This window comes from Labrus bergylta, chromosome 23 (genome assembly GCF_963930695.1).
Source record: "Labrus bergylta chromosome 23, fLabBer1.1, whole genome shotgun sequence".
In the NCBI taxonomy this organism is placed as follows: domain Eukaryota; kingdom Metazoa; phylum Chordata; class Actinopteri; order Labriformes; family Labridae; genus Labrus; species Labrus bergylta.
The window spans coordinates 4,976,795-4,992,514 of record NC_089217.1 but is presented as its reverse complement, the minus strand read 5'-3'; the positions used below and the strand labels follow the sequence as shown (position 1 = coordinate 4,992,514).

General features: G+C 41.9%; 3 protein-coding genes across 4 annotated transcripts; 2 read left to right on the top strand and 1 right to left on the bottom strand.

Annotated features, from left to right (window-relative positions):
- The first annotated feature begins 607 nt into the window (after positions 1–607).
- Positions 608–4,805, top strand: si:ch73-352p4.8 (cystine/glutamate transporter). Of its 2 annotated transcripts, none has more exons than XM_020649475.3 (13): positions 608–847; positions 946–1,190; positions 1,785–1,911; positions 2,067–2,182; positions 2,297–2,422; positions 2,604–2,703; positions 2,790–2,834; positions 2,920–3,043; positions 3,135–3,238; positions 3,341–3,437; positions 3,528–3,677; positions 3,837–4,014; positions 4,554–4,805. In XM_020649475.3, exons 2-13 carry the CDS (start codon positions 968–970, stop codon positions 4,616–4,618), a joined length of 1,455 nt encoding a protein of 484 aa, XP_020505131.1. In that variant the 5' UTR covers positions 608–847; positions 946–967; the 3' UTR covers positions 4,619–4,805. The 2 variants fall into 2 exon arrangements, with proteins under 2 accessions (XP_020505131.1, XP_020505130.1); XM_020649474.3 differs by having other exon boundaries at positions 609–847; positions 931–1,190.
- A 61-nt stretch (positions 4,806–4,866) lies between these two features.
- Positions 4,867–11,855, bottom strand: foxm1 (forkhead box M1). The gene is made up of 9 exons (XM_020649473.3): positions 11,678–11,855; positions 10,129–10,602; positions 9,895–10,028; positions 9,235–9,426; positions 9,023–9,151; positions 8,547–8,606; positions 8,033–8,081; positions 7,762–7,925; positions 4,867–7,426 (listed from the first exon to the last, which is right to left on the bottom strand). The coding sequence occupies exons 2-9, from the start codon at positions 10,562–10,564 to the stop codon at positions 6,617–6,619; spliced, it is 1,974 nt and encodes a 657-aa protein (XP_020505129.2). The 5' UTR covers positions 10,565–10,602; positions 11,678–11,855; the 3' UTR covers positions 4,867–6,616.
- A 107-nt stretch (positions 11,856–11,962) lies between these two features.
- rhno1 (RAD9-HUS1-RAD1 interacting nuclear orphan 1) lies at positions 11,963–15,248 on the top strand. Its single transcript, XM_020649476.3, has 3 exons — positions 11,963–12,105; positions 12,217–12,408; positions 14,307–15,248. Exons 2-3 carry the CDS (start codon positions 12,241–12,243, stop codon positions 15,039–15,041), a joined length of 903 nt encoding a protein of 300 aa, XP_020505132.2. The 5' UTR covers positions 11,963–12,105; positions 12,217–12,240; the 3' UTR covers positions 15,042–15,248.
- Positions 15,249–15,720: the final 472 nt, after the last annotated feature.

The window sequence follows — 15,720 nt, the reverse complement described above, 5'->3', positions numbered from 1 at the left end:
AGTATGTGCATTTTAAAAGCATTCAGGTGACATCTCCTGGCATCTGATTGCAATTTTCAAACACTTGATATAATTATATATTTTTGACTGAGTGACCCTTCCTGGTCTGTGCAGAACTCTGTGTGGAGGAATTTTAACAAGCACAGCTATCGCTCTGCCAGATGGAGCGAAACTGACATTCATGGAGTGATCAGTCAAGTAAAGAAAACAAGAGAAATTAAGCTAATGTGGCCTTTGAGGTTTTTCATTGTTTACCGTTGCCTCTCATAATGATCTTGGCAGACACATTGCGACAAGTATTTCAGGTTTTGCTTAAGCCGCATGAAATAGTTTGTAAATCAGGACGTTTTTGAGGGCACAAGACAAAAATGAAAAAAAAAAAGTCCAAATGTTGTTGTTGAACATAGGCCTCCTGCAGTCTGTGCAGCTGCCTCCACAGCACCCTGACCCCTTTCCCCCAGAGCCCCAAAGGTCTCTCTCAAGCTGTACACACACACACACACACTCACAATGTAGGAAAGTGTGGAGACTTTAAACTGCTGTAATTACTTTCCGAAGCTTGGGAGACTGCTGGCTTTGTTCCCCGCTTAGGCTTTTAGGGGGGCTGGAATGGCTAAGAGCCAATGAGGGGAGAAAAACATGCAGAGAGAGGGAGAGAGGGGAGCATGCTGTGGCGTTTGTCGTCTCTCTCTGCCACAGTTTAATACACATTTAAAGAACGTGTAGCAAATGTGCACCACAGAAGGGTTAACAGGAAGCCAAACAAGGACTGGTGATCGCTGATTGTGGGAAAATCAACAGATTGAGACGTGTGAAAGTATTGGCTGCAGCAACAGTCCAAGAAGAGGTAAGATCGTAGTTATGCAGGAAAAATATCCCATGATGTTGACCCTTAAAGTAGCAGAAGTAAAGAAAACTCAATGTGCACAGTTTGTGCTTTCCAAGTGGAATCTACAGTCAGACAGAAATGGAAGTGAAGAAAGAGGACGATGGAGGCAAGGCGGAGACGCCGGAGGAAAAGGTGGTGCATCTGCGGAGGGAGATCGGCCTGCTGCCGGCGACGTCCTTCATCATCGGTACAGTCGTGGGCAGCGGGATCTTCATCGCACCCAAGGGAGTCCTGATGAACAGTGGCAGCGTGGGGCTGTCCCTGCTGGTGTGGGCGCTCTGCGGGGTCCTCTCCTTGTTTGGTAAGAGGAATGATGGAGTGATTTATGTGTTTGTCTAACTTGTGTAAATTAGATTTGGTGATAAAAGTGACCTTTTAGATACTTTTGAACTTTTTAAAAGTTTTTTTTGTATTTTTAAATGATAAAATATGTTTTTATGTAGATTTAAAGGAGCAATATGTAAGATATCTACTAAATTAAATCAGGGGGAAACCCCTCTCTTAAATGTTTTGAATTTGGACTGCAGTACCCATTTTAAACACTAGGTGTCAGAGTTACATATTGCTCCTTTAAAAATGTATTTCAGTGCATTTTCAATCAATCTATAATTGTAATGTTAATCTTGATATCTAATTACTAAACTACACTGCAGACAACCAACACACACCTGAATGTTTTGCTGCAATTTTTCTTTTTTTAAGTTTCACAGTAACAACACTGCTTTGGTGTAGCTGTTTTTTTAGTGAACCTTTCCATTGATCCTAGCATCTCTGAAAGTCCACTTTCTGCAACATGCTAACATTTTTAGGCTTATATGCTCATATGATTGATTATTAATGGATTATACTGACAACGCTAACATGTTTTTTCCTGGTCTATGTTCTGCTACATCAGGGGCCTTGTGCTACGCTGAGCTGGGCACCAGTTTTACAAAGTCAGGGGGCCACTACACTTACCTACTGGAGACACTGGGGCCACTTCCCGCCTTTTTACGACTCTGGGTTGAGTTCTTATTTATCAGGTTTGTTAGTTGTTTTAATTACCCATAACTGCTAGCTGCCTGGTTGGCCCTGAGTTGGAGGGGGAAAGACATTAGAGAAAGCTCGTACTGGATGCATAATTAGTAGAGGATAAGTCAGAATGCTTTCCATAACTAGCATATTTTCTATTTTCTAGACCAGCCGTGGCCTCCTATGTGTCCCTAGCTTTTGGTCGCTACGTGGTGGAGCCGTTCTTTGAACCTTGTGCCGCTCCAACAGCGCTGATCAAGCTTGTTAGCATCCTCGGACTGAGTAAGTGTTTTCTTAATATCGTCCCTCCTATCTTAATACTGTTCTCAAATCTCTTTGCAGTGCAAGATTTGAATCCAAACCTTTATTGTCTTTATGTTTTTTTTTCTTTTGTAGCATTTGTTGTGGCTATCAACTGCTGGAGTGTGACCATGGCTTCTCGCACTCAGGTCACCTTGACGTTCATCAAGATGTTTGCTCTGGTACTAATCATCATCCCTGGTGTGATCGCACTAGCCAAAGGTGAGAGGACACTGTTTACAGAAGCTTTAAAGAACTATAACTTTGTATCACACCCCAAGTGGTAGAGAAGCATGTCTCTCAATAAGAGTGTAAATAAACCAGCACCACTACAAAGGTTCCTCACTACATTTGCTGTATTTACATTAAGCCTCCATCTTTCTCTCCATCGGCTCCTTTTCAGGAAAAACCGAGAACTTCCAGAACGGTTTCGAGGTTGAATCGTTAACGCTGGACAGGTTACCTTTGGCCTTCTACAACGGCCTGTATGCCTACGGTGGATGGTAAAGCAAACATTTACAGCAGTCAAAAAACAGAAAACTCTTACATTTTGCTCTTTATCATACATGAAATGTCTTTCTTCCTTTAGGTTTTATCTGAACTTTGTCACAGAAGAGGTCATAAACCCCAATAGGTATTTAAATCTCACATCTCACTCTATCTACACATTGCTTTGAAAGCACCTTCATGTCTCTCTGCATGCCTCCTCTCTTTGTCAGAACCATCCCTCTGGCAATAATCTGCTCCATGGTGACAGTGACAGTCTTTTACGTGCTTGTTAATGTCGCCTACTACACCATGATGACTCCCGCTGAGCTGCTGATATCTGATGCCGTAGCTGTGGTCAGTACTTGTAGTTCAGAAGAAAAAGATAAAGGGTCGCGATGACGGGGGATTTGTGTGTTGAAATGTTTGTCTAAATTTCCCTCCTCAGACGTTTGCAAACCGTGCTCTCCAGGGCTTGTCGTCTGTCATCCCCATTTTAGTGGCCCTGTCCTGCCTTGGAGCTCTGAACGGCGGCTTCTTTGGGGCTCCCAGGTAATTCAGGCCCAGACACACTATTTCTGTCCATCCATGTATGTGCTTAAAATCACAATCCAATCAGATTAAGGCGTGTAAAGCGTACTGTCTGTGTTACAGGATGCTGTTTGTGGGAGCCAGAGAGGGGCACTGGCCTCCAATCTTCTCCATGATTCACATCCGCAGACACACACCTTTACCTGCGGTGATGTTACTGGTAAATCTACACTCTGAATCTAAACTGTATTAAACAACAGAAGTAGACCGAGTACTGATATGGTGTTGAAGCTGTGTTGTGTGTCTGCAGTACCCCCTGGTGGTCGTGATGTTACTTTCAGGGGAGATCTACCAGCTCATCAACTTTGCCTCCTTTTCCCGCTGGTTCTTCATCGCCCTGGCAACCTTAGGGCTGCTCATCCACCGATACCGCTTCCCCCTTCACCCGAGACCTTTCAAAGTGAGTGTGTCAGCAGTCACAAAACTATCTAGTCAATCAAACTTTATTTCCACACAAAAAATAATGCAGCAGTAAGTGCTTCACATAAAAAAAAAAGCAACATTTTGTTTGCTGTTCTCCAAACGGTGTTGTTTGCTCTTTCTGAACCACCCCCAAAAGGTGCCGCTGGTCATCGCCGTCACCTTCACGGTGGTCTGCTTCTTCATCGTGGGTCTGTCTCTGTACTCGGACCCCTGGAACACGGGTAACAGCTGTGCTCTAACGCTGACAGGGGTCCCCGTTTACTACGTCACCATCCACAGATATCGCTTGCCCAAAAGATGGAGACGCATCTTCGGTGAGTCATACTCAAAATCTGCTTTTATTCCATTTCTTACATATTGCTCCTTTAAAATAGGTCTAAGAGTTTACACTGAATATTCTGACTACATTTTTTGTCAAAACTGCAGCTCAGCTGATCTATTTTTAAAATCTATATTGTGGTATCTATTTTTTTGTACATTTTTAATTTTTCTTTTTAATTTAAATTGTACTGTGTTCACTTTTTGTTTGCAATCTTTGCTCTTTGCTGCTGTAACAATGTAAATTTCCCCGTTGTGGGATAAATAAAGGATTATCTTATCTTAAAAATGGAGACAGTTTTGTAGCAAATTTGAACATTAAATGTGCTCTGACAAATGCCATTAAGGAAAATAGACTTTTCTCACACAATAATTTGTCTAGGATAAAAAAAAAAAAAAAAAAAACCCTTTTCAGTCCTAAACTAAAATATCTTCCTTGTCAATTTAACATCTGCCACTTACTCTTTGATCTTTATCCTACTTTTGCCGAGAATTTAACGCCTTTTATTTCCATTTGTGTCTTCAATGTTTCCAGATTACTGCAGCAAGCAGCTACAGATCCTCCTGGAAGTGGCACAGCAGGAGGTCAAGACTTACTGAAGAAGCTAAACACCGCTTTCTACTGACACACTGCTTGAACACCTCCTTTACTGTCAGAGTGTACCAAGTGTTTGATACTAGAAGAACTCTTAAAATGTGAAAACCACTGCTGAGAAAAGACGGCGTATCTGACTTTTCTCGTAGAATATACTTGAATTATAATCTTTCTTGCTTTCTCTTTTTTTTTTTTAAATACCAATCCTGAATGTAACATTAAAGTCGTATTTGAATCACAGAAGCATTCTACAAATGTTTTCAACTTTTATTCCCACATAAATACAAATAGCCCGACCTTGCTTTGTGGTTTTACAGACACCATACAGAAATACAAGGTTTCAACACTGCACACTGCAAACCTGGTTGTAGAAATTGCACCTCGTCTAGTATCGACATTGATTAATTAAACGTGAGCTGTCAGAGCGAATCAAAGCATGCTAATGGTCAAAAACACGACTTCATGAAAAAGCCGCGTCGTGCTGCGTGAGGCACCGACACCATCGGATTGATTGGACAGTCGTGGAAACAGAACGAGGCGCATGCTCGGAAGATGTTGAACACACATGTTAGAAAACCCTAGAATTAAGCCATACATTATTTTGTGGCATTTAAAAAGTTTTTTAAACTCTCGTTCTTTTCCTTTTCGAGATGGTGCAGCATTCACTGAAACCTTTCCCTGGGTCCAAAGTGTGCTTACAGAAAAAAAAAAAAAAAAAATCCTCTTATTCAATCTGCCGTTTAAAAGACACAAACATTCAGGATTCAGTCGCCAAAGACGATGGTGTTGACAAGAGGAGTCACTGCTCCTCTCTGCAGCTACCAAGTGCCCTTACATGCTACTGATGTCCACACACTGTTACATGGGAACGACAGTTCTACTATAAATGTACAGACACAACCTACTGCTGTTAGTGCTATTTGTATTATTTATGTCATTGCTTATTGCTAAATATTCCTGCCTTACAATCTAAAGTCTAAAACATGGATCCCAGACGGCCCAGAAGCCTCTTGCTGGCTTAACAAGGCAATATATTGTCTTTCAATTTACATATGTAAAAGCTAAATTTATATATTAAAATGTGCAAAATCAACTTACAAAAGACACTTAAAGACATGTTGTTATTGACGAGCGATTCCTTTAGGAGCACGGACGAAGGGGACAGGAAGTGAGGAGGAAACCCAGTGGAAGTGTTTGTGGAAAAAGAGAGGCGAGTGAACGAGTGATGGAAGAATTTCTGAACGCTCAGATGTGAGGGAAGACATGTCTATACAGAATGTGGCTGTTATTAGTTAAATCGTTGGATTTTATTCCGAGCAGACGATTAAATAACTATCCAGGAGAATTTAAAGCAGGTGTCAATAAGCTCCAATCGACTTTTTAATAAATGAAGTTTATGTGAGTGTTAAGAGCCAAAGCAGAAGCTTCGCATAAGGACGACAAAGGCAGCTAAACGGCGGCTTTAGACTTAGACATCACCACGTCATTCTCGTGAATATACGACTTTAATCTCCATATTTTAGATCGTTCCTTCTTGAAGTGGCCCTAATACTATAAAATACTCAAATTGGAGGTATTTTTCAGCTTTAAACAATCAGAGTAAATGTTTTTTTCCCCTCACAGTTGGAGAGACAAACATGTCAGATTGTAAAAAAATGGGAGTTTTTACCTTAAAATCTTTGTTTTCTCCAAAGCAATCAACTAAACTTCTCCTCGGTATCGATGATGTCCTTGGAATATGCCCTTTTTCGGACTTAACTGAAGTTTATGGTGTGTAGCTGCATGTATTTGGGGTTGAATAACTTCTGTTATCAGTACAAATAACCAATGTTGTGCCCTTATTCAATGTAGTCGCTTTAGTCTTCATAAACACACAACACTATTTGTTATTTTACCTGACAATTATATCTGCTTTACCTTTTTCTGAGCGTCTCACTTCCCCTCCTAAATTGTTCTGGAAAAACCTCTGACCACCAATGTGTGTAAGTCAAAGTGTCATCAGGCTACTTAAACTGCGGGATGAACTCGGACCAGCTGATGTTGGCCGTGCCCAGGTCCTCGTCGTCCATGCAGGAGAAGCTGATGTCCACCAGGATCTTGCTCAAGCTGTCGTTCATGGTGTCCAGGACCAGACCCTCTGTGACGGAGCGGTTGGCGGGCGTGGAGCTCCCCGCCTGCAGCAGCTCTCTGGAGCAGCTGCTCCGGAAGCACTCCAGAGGAGAGTCTGTGGGCGCGGCCGCTCTGGAGGGGGCGGAGTTGAGCAGCTCTCGCGGGGAGCTGAACAGGGGCCAGTCTTTGAAGGGGGTGCCGTTGAAGCTGAAGGTGGTGTAGTCGTGCCGCGGCGTGACCGCCGGACCGCCTGGCGTGCGGATGGGGCTGAAGTCCAGAACGCCCGCGCTCTCTTTGCCGACGGGGGTCACCTTCCAGGGCTCGGGTGGGGCGCTACAAGGGGGCTTGCTCGGCGTGGAGGATGTGAGGTGGTTGGTGCTTTTGATGGGGGTTTTGAAGGAGAACTCCCGATCCGGGCTCCTGCTCACGTCGAGCTCGGCGTCTCGCATGTCCTGGAAAGTGGACACGTCGGAGACCACGCCGGAGTCGAAGAAAGTGTTCTCGGGGCAGAGGAGGACGGGCTCCTCGTTCAGAGAGTGGACCAGGCGCTGTTTGCGCCGAGAGCCGCTGACCTGTCTCGTCGACAGGGACGTCGGAGTTCTGCCTGGAATGGGATCACAAACAGGCTCGTCCTTCACGGCCAGCTTCAGGTCTTTGTTCCTCTCAGGATACACCCCCGGGCCTGGGACGTCACTTTGGTTCACCTGACACACACACACACCAACAGACATGTTATTAGAACCAGACGGAAAATATATCAAAAATCAATTGATTCATTTTATGAGGAAATTTTCAAAATCAATAAAAAAGAAATTCCTCAAAGCTGGTTGACGCTTTAAATACGGCCATGAAGTGAAATGAACTTCAGTCACGCAGCAGGGAAGGGGACACATTTTAAGTTGGCTCTGGGGGTCTCTCCCCAGGATCCTAAAAACATCTCATCTCATAATATACATTTTTCGTTAAACAACCCGATTTCAAGATTCAATCCAGACGGGGCCGAGCACCTATGATCCTTTAATGCGTGTTCATTCTTTACCTTTGGAGCTATCCGCACTCTCTTCGCCCCTCGAGAGGCGATCGGTTTTGGCTGCGAGCAGAAGGGCGGGAACTGGGCCTGCGAGGACTGCATGTAGGTGACGGGGAGCTGGACGGGAATGAAGTAGGACTCGGTCCGAGGGAGGAGAGGTTTGATTCTTCTCTCTGAATGTAGAAAAAAAACCCAACAATGACGTTAATGACTTTTTTTTTTTTTTTGTCCATTTTGTTGACTGGAGAATAAAAAAAGTCTGACATGTTTATAAACTCACCGGATCCAGTTGTAGCTTTTTTGGCATCAGGAAGAATTCTCCTCTGTTGCTGTTTAAAAAAAAATTAAAAAGGGACAGAAGATGTCTTAATACAGATGGAGTGTATTGCCTGAGTGGGCCTCACTGTGCTCTCTCAATCCTGACTACATTTAAGTGACAAGTTAAGCTCTCCTCTTTTAGTTTGCTCCTGAAGAAGAACGTCCTTAAGCTCTTCCTGTATTTTTATGAAGAGATGATGGATAAAACTATCTTTAAAAACAACTTGCTGTGAAGGATGGTCTCAAAGCAAGCTACTCTCTCTCATCTCCTCCTGCAACAACAACAAAAAGATTTCCCTCCGGCTGCAGCTGCATTCTTTGAGTCAAAGTTTCTGGTCACACACACAAAATAAAAAGTCAAGTGAAGATGGTCATCTGCTGATTTCTGTCTTTCTTTCCTGCGTTCTCCTGCCTGTCTGACTTCTCAGATAAAAAGTGTCCCTGGAAGAATGGAAAGAAGGGTAAATCTATCTTACTTGGTTGGGTAATAAAAGCATGGGCACTGGAACGGGAGCGGTCATCGGGTCACAGCCAGGCTGAGGAGGAAGATGTGAAGTGAGAGAGGAAAGAAGAAAAACCATAAAGATCAGGAGACAAATGCTCGAAAACAACAAGAAATAATCAAAACCCAAGTTTTACATCACTTCAACTGTCTTAAGATTTAAAAAAACATGGTAGTTAAGCTGAAAATGGTAGAATGTTATGGCATTAGATATTCACTCTCTTTTTTTTTGTGTATAAAAATAAGCAGTGTGACAGAAAATGTGAAATGAGTGACTGTTAGGGCTTTCACACTTGCAGAAAACTCCTGAAAAACTCAGGCTATATCCAGGAGGAGCTGTATTTAGGAGACCCCCTGCCCCCGCCGTCTGACAGGGATAGTCTCCCCCTGGTCAGGAGAATCTCTGGAGAGTGCATTACGTGAAAACGGCTAGTGATAAGAAGTACTCACCCTGTACACCTGATCCAGAGTGAGGCATCGATTGGCTTCAGGCCGGATGGTCCAATAAGAAACCTTCCCATCTGGCGAGGTCTCGCGTAAGAACATGTCATGCAGAGAGAGGTTGTGGCGGATGGAATTCTGCAATCACACATCGATTAAACATGAAATGTGCCTCTATGAAAGTGACACTACAAAGATGTTATCTTGTCCTCTGATCTCACCTTCCATCCCGGTTTGGCCACCTCTCTGAAGTAGGGGAAGTGGTCCTGGATCCACATGTAGATCTCCTTCAGGGTCATCCTCCTGGTCTTCCTGCTGTTGATGGCGAACTGGATCATGGCCATGTAAGAGTACGGTGGCCTCTCCGACATGGGCTGCTGAGCGGGCTCTGCATCCATCTGAGGATTTTGAGCCTGCAAAATAAAAACAAACAAACAAGAGATGAAGTTACTACAAAAAAAACCCCCCAAAAAAACCACTGCAATAGTTGTTACTTCCACAATGCAGTTATGAACATACATGTGTTATACTCTATCCCCTCCCACATTTAATACTCATCCTACACCTTCATTGTACCCATAATGAGTTCAGAGACTCACAAGCAGGCTATTTCACCAGAGATCATGCAGCTTAATTATGTCAAAGTGCTGCCACAAATGCTTTATTACAAAGATATTAGTTACCCTTAAATACAAAAGGAGACAGTCAAAACTTCTTGACTTCCTCGAATCATGTCAAACAATGCAACGGCAGTGCTTTGGCGGTCTTTAGAAAAATCACACTGACGTGACATTTAAGTGTTTAAGGTGTTTAAAGCGACACGCTGAGACACGCCCGAGGTCAGGAACACAATCACACTGAGGCGTCAGGGAGCCGCTGACCTGTGAACTTTGGTTTTCCTTGTTGGCCATCTGCTTGGCTGGGCATGGTTCGAGGGCAGCTGTGCTCATTTTGCCCAGCCATTGAATATTGGTGAGGCTGTTATCTAACGGACCGCTCTCCAGGTCCTTATTTACTGCGGAGGAAAAGCAAAAGAAAAGGATTATTACTGACACAGAATGGAAAAACAGAGAGCCAGGTTAAAAAAAAATCAAATGTAATTGCTATTTCCTTACAAAGCTTGATTGCAGTGAGAGGTTTAACATCTGGGGAATTGTCCGTATCCTCTTCCTTCACCGGTTCTCCAACTGACCCTGTAGACGCATCAGAAGGCTGACACAGGGACTCATCGTCACGGCTACCGTTTTCACTGAGAAGGATGAACTTGTTCCGTCCCTGGGCGCCGCACTCTTTGCCTTTAGCCGTGAGGGCCCCAATGACACTCTGAAGGTCGGCTGTCTTGGGGATGACGACCACCTGGGTATCAGACTGAGTCGGGTGATCCATAATGCGGATGCCGGCGGGAAAGGGCCGGCTCGCATCTTGCTTGGGAGGTTCTGCCGCAGCAGCCGGTCGGCTCTGCTGCTCCACCGCCGGCGGGTCATTCTGCTGAAAGGGCAACTTTCTTCTTCTGAGGATCAGGGGTCTCCTCGGGCTGCGTCTCATGGTCATCAGATCACAGAAAATGCTCCTTGGGTTTCACTTTTATTCTGTGACAAAATAGCACAAAAGAAAAAAAACAACATTTGAATCAACCTGCTAAATACATAAACAAATATATCACTACATAATGTGCAACAGGCCAAAACACTGTGCAGCCAAACAAACGACCCTTACCGTCAACTTATTCAAATTACTAGCTCGATAGCCGGCAGTTAACTAGATTTAAACCGTTTCTCCTTAGGCTGACCGATTTAGATTTGACAGGAAGAGATTAATTCACATGAAACACCAATAAGAACAAACTGTACTCTGGTGGGACGAGCTGTGTGTTGATAATGGATTTAAAAGATAAAAAAAAAGGTTATCCGTCTTCCAGTTGTTCAGTCGTGAAGTTGCTCTGGTCTTGCAGCCTGTTTTCATTTACCAGTTGTGTTTCCTGGCGACTCAAAACCTTCTAGAACAACAAAGTCGTTAACTTGCACGTCGCTGCAGATTCCCTGGCAAACATCCAAAAGTTATGCGGAATTAAATGCAATTTTTTTTTTTTTTTTAATTAAAAAAATAACCACATCTCTAGGGTAATAGAAGTCCCAGCAGAAGTAATATGTTTTTTTTTTTAAATAATTCTAAAATTACAGAACTCATTCAGTTATCATCCACCAGTCAGCTGAGACAATAGCAGTGTAGGTATTGATGTTTTATCTTTATTTTAAAAAAACAAAAGTTTATTGTCTGTGTGAGGTATGCCGAATTGAAGCCACCTTCGTTAATGCTTATACTACATTAAAAAATATTGTAAAAACGATGTGCATTTGAAGAATATGTATGGAAGTGTAAAAATGTCATATTAATTACATTGAATTCAGCGTAACATCCGTTCGAGCCACATGAATGACAGCGGTCTACAAAGCGAAGATTGCAGGAACAATACATGACGAAAACAGCTGTTTTCCACACGCATTAAACCAGGAAAATAATCCTTAATCTTAAAAGTAATATTACGTGAGCTATTGGATGTAGGAAGTTAAGATAAGTGAGCTAGCAGGGTGGCTAGTCAGCGTTAGCAGCTACATAGCTCACAGCGTCACCGTGTCGAAAACGAAAGCTGAATAAAACCCAAACCTTCATATTATTCTGTCTTCTCAGGCGATTCCTCTCGGCTGGACCCCATCTAGCAGTAAAAATCACTCCTTTTCTATTCGACATTAAATCAAATTATCCATAATTACAATGATATTCTTCCATTTAGTGTTATTTATTCGCCGCCTGGTCCATTCAAGAAAACGTATTTGAATTTTGGCGCTGTGGGTGCTACCTCCGTGACGTTGATCACGTGGTAAGAAAGCGCAACCAATAGCAGCTAAGTATAACACCCATTGGACCAATCAGAGACGATCATGGGGGGAACCGGGGGGAAAATAATGAGGAACAAAGTAGTTTGAAGAAGAAAAACAATACGCTCCTTTGATAAAATATGAGTTGCTAACTTCTTATGCGTGTTTAAATTGTTTGCAATTGGAGTCTTATCTTACACGAAGAACCACCTTAAGGTATGTGTAATATCAAAAAACCATCAAAGGTAAACATTGCCGCACAGAAGTCAGTCATTACTGTGCAGATTAAGCGGTGTGTTTGATTTAAGGGTGTTTTGTTTCCACCAGGTTTAAGGGAATGTTTTTATATTGATGCCCCGCAAAGCTTCAAAGACAGAGAAGCCTCCACTGCTGTTCCTGGAGAGGTCTCTGTGTGGAGCCAGGCTGCAAAATGTGCCTGAAGTTCGAGCAGCACTCAATCCAAGAGAGTTCTTCACAGAGACAGCAACACATGATACCTCAGCAGCTCTCAGTTCTTGGGTAACCTGTCAGTTAATTTGTCTTATTTTGGTGTCTCTGAGGTTGCAAACACTGCAACAGAATCCACCTTAAGAGTGTCTTTATGTGCCATTGAATTTGTTACCAAACCTGACCTTACTTTTTATTGTCATCATGTCTTAACATACAGTACACGTATTTTATATTCAACATAAAGATGACAATACAATGTCATTTTTACAAGTGGTGTGTGTGGTGTCTAAAAAGGTTGTGCCCCCCCCAGTGATGTGAAAATTCTAAAAAAAAAACAAAAAAACACTTTACAATACAGAAACATGTATTACAGTTTGTTTAAAGTAGCTTGGAGTAAAACTGGGGTAGCTTGGATCTGTGTGATATAAATTCATAAGTGTGTCCCTCCGTCAAGGTTTTCTTCCCTTTCTCTACGATATTTAACATCTTAAGGAAGGGCAAACAAACAGGTTAGTTATATGAAATAATAATAAAAAGAAAAAAAAATTCAATTCAATTGAAAGAAAGAGAAGAAGAGTCAAAGGAGAAAGAAAAGAGAAAGAGAACAAGACAAAAACAAATAAAAAAAAACCTAGGTAGTGCTCCCCTTAGTGGCTGTCATTCCTATTGTCATGATCCCAAAGTTTCAGTTAATTTCCTTCTTACCATAAGATAAGATAAGATAATATATACTTTATTCATCCCAGCAGGAAAATGTAGGTGTTCCAGCAGCCAGCATACATACAAACACACAACACAACACATATATACAAACACACAACACAACACATATATACAAACATATCCCACCCATACAAAAAAAACATGAGCCCACAATACAGTTTGATATATGATATATGCAACTCAGGCTAAAGTTTAAAAGTGTAAATGTCTTCTGTCCTTACTTAAAGGGGAGTCGCTATAAAGTGCAATTGCAGTAGGTAACAAAAGTATTTTTAAATCTGTCCTTTTTGCAGCTTAGCAGCCGTAGCCTCCCACTAAAAACACTCTTTTGTTCACACATGAGATTGTGTAAGGGATGCATGTTATTGTTCCATAAACAGTTTCTGTATCATCCTTCTCCCCATCACCACCTCCAGGTATATATCATATGTTGACCATTTAGATCAGGGGTGGGCAACTGGCGGCCCGTCAACGGCCCATCAACCCTCAACGTGGCCCTCAGGTCAATTTTTACATATCAATTAATTGGAAAAAATGAAGAAAACATGACAAAATCTGCCATGAAAACCAGAATGTCCATGATAATATTTGATCACTGGTACATGTTGAGTTACATTTGAGACATAATTGACTGTAATCGTTTTTTTGCATGCTACAATTTGGCCCTCTGGCCGTGAGAATTAAATGAATGTGGCCCTTGCTGTGAACAAAGTTGCCCATCCCTGATTTAGACCATCTCTTTTCAGACAGTTTTGAGTTCCTCCTCATTTTACAAGTTAAACTTTCCATCTGATATATTTGTTGAGTTGTTTCTCTCCATTTATATATCAAGGAACATGTTTTTTGAAGCCAATTTCTTTATCGTTTATTCGTTTATTTGTTTCAGTGCTGCTATATGCAGAATTCTTAATAAATATTGATCATCACATATTTTGTCCACTGTTTTACCTAACAATATGAAGTCTGTATTCAAGTGAATGGCGTCATTGAAAATGGTTTTGATTTCCCTCTGAATATTGTTCCAGAACACTTTTAATAATGGACAGGACCAAAAAATGTGACCAAAGTGTGCATAAGATTCGCCACATTCCCTTCAGCAGTTTGGCAATATTTTATTATTATACCTAGCTTGTTGCACTGGTGTTATAAAATAACGTGATTGTATTTTCCATGCATATTCTCTCCAGTAAGCCTGACCTTTCTGTAACTTACTTGACATAATTTTCTTTCTTTTAATCATTTAGGTAAGCCCACAATTTGACAGCGCACTTGCTGCTCTGCCTCCGGTGAGACGTGGGAGAAGAAAATGTCAAGCTGCAAGCATCCTCGACAGCTCTACGCAACTTTCTAAGAAAAACAGTGTGTGCAAATTTCCCGCGCTTGCATTTCAGACAAGGACAAGAGACCAGTCTCGTCGAACGAAAGGTACACTCTCAAAGAAAGCTACGGAGTGTGCTGCGGTGCCGGATGTGGGAAATCAACCACGGGGATCAAGCCCAGTCAAAAAGACAGTTTCAAGTAGGCAGTGCTTAGAAACACCAAAGAGACAGTCGACCACGATCAGAAGAAGAAATGTGGAGAGAGCTTCTGATGCTGCTGGGTCCTCAAACACATGTTTGGATAGGCCTGAAATTCCATCTGTTCAACCGACAGAGGGATACACAGTTCCAGCAGTTGGTGCTTCAATACTTGCTTTAAATGAGTTCAGCACTACTGAGGTCAGCAGCATTAGTCTGCCGTCCAATGTGGACACTCCAAAAGTAATACAAGAAGGGATCAGTTGTTCCTCCACATCTTTACACGTGCTACTGCCTCAGCCATGTACTCCACCATGTAGTCAGCCACCTGACACTTTGGTGGGCGATACACCAGAGAGGGATTATGGGGTGAAGGTGACATGGAGGAGAAGGAGGGGCCTGATGTTGCTGTTAAAAGAGAGAGGTCATCTGTCTGAGTCGGATGTGTTGATTCACCGCTGATTTGGAGAGATGTGAGAGGAGACAGAGGTTATTCATTTGATAACTTCGATGACCAGAACTCTTTTCTGTGCTACTTTTTTATTGCCCTCAATGATGCTGCTGCATTTAACACGATGTCCGCCTTTTGATTCACTGACTGTTTGCTTCATTTTACTTGCATCAAGCCATACAGGAAAAAAACTGCAATAAATATTTAACTAAGTGTGAGTATGTTTGGACTGATATCAGAACTGTAACAAATTCTTTTTTTCTTCCAGATATGTTGCAATCTATAGAATAAAATGTTTATATGTAAGACCAACAGGCATACTAAAGTAATTTGTTTGTTTACACTTATATTAAGTCGCAATTGCTGATTATTGGTCAGAGAAGTCAATAAAGAATCTTTTGCATTTACAATTTAATAAAAGTAAAATCAGTAACAAAAAAATATACACTTATTTTAGATAAACTTAAATAAGACCTCAGATGATTTCTAGAATTAAACGTGTTTCAGACCCTTTAAATATTTGCGAAATATGCTTGAGCCTTTTGAATTATGTTGACAAGTTACTGGTTACTTCAGCAAACCTTTTTATACTGATCTTTTGGTGTAACAAAGGTATTTATGTGTTCAAGGGTGTGCGGCATCGATGACGTAAAGCTACCGTATATCTTATCTGAAGGTAAAAAAAAAAAA

Bases quoted from the DNA above. Each gene is read 5' to 3' on its own strand.
- si:ch73-352p4.8 (XM_020649475.3), top strand. From the start codon at position 968: ATGGAAGTGAAGAAAGAGGACGATGGAGGCAAGGCGGAGACGCCGGAG. The intron at 3,044-3,134 runs GTCAGTACTTGT...TTCCCTCCTCAG, and splicing joins TATCTGATGCCGTAGCTGTG to ACGTTTGCAAACCGTGCTCT. The intron at 3,678-3,836 runs GTGAGTGTGTCA...CACCCCCAAAAG, and splicing joins TTCACCCGAGACCTTTCAAA to GTGCCGCTGGTCATCGCCGT.
- rhno1 (XM_020649476.3), top strand. From the start codon at position 12,241: ATGCCCCGCAAAGCTTCAAAGACAGAGAAGCCTCCACTGCTGTTCCTG. The intron at 12,409-14,306 runs GTAACCTGTCAG...TTAATCATTTAG, and splicing joins CAGCAGCTCTCAGTTCTTGG to GTAAGCCCACAATTTGACAG.
- foxm1 (XM_020649473.3), bottom strand. From the start codon at position 10,564: ATGACCATGAGACGCAGCCCGAGGAGACCCCTGATCCTCAGAAGAAGA. The intron at 7,926-8,032 runs GTGAGTTTATAA...TTCTACATTCAG, and splicing joins AAAAGCTACAACTGGATCCG to AGAGAAGAATCAAACCTCTC. The intron at 7,427-7,761 runs GTAAAGAATGAA...TGTGTGTGTCAG, and splicing joins GAGTGCGGATAGCTCCAAAG to GTGAACCAAAGTGACGTCCC.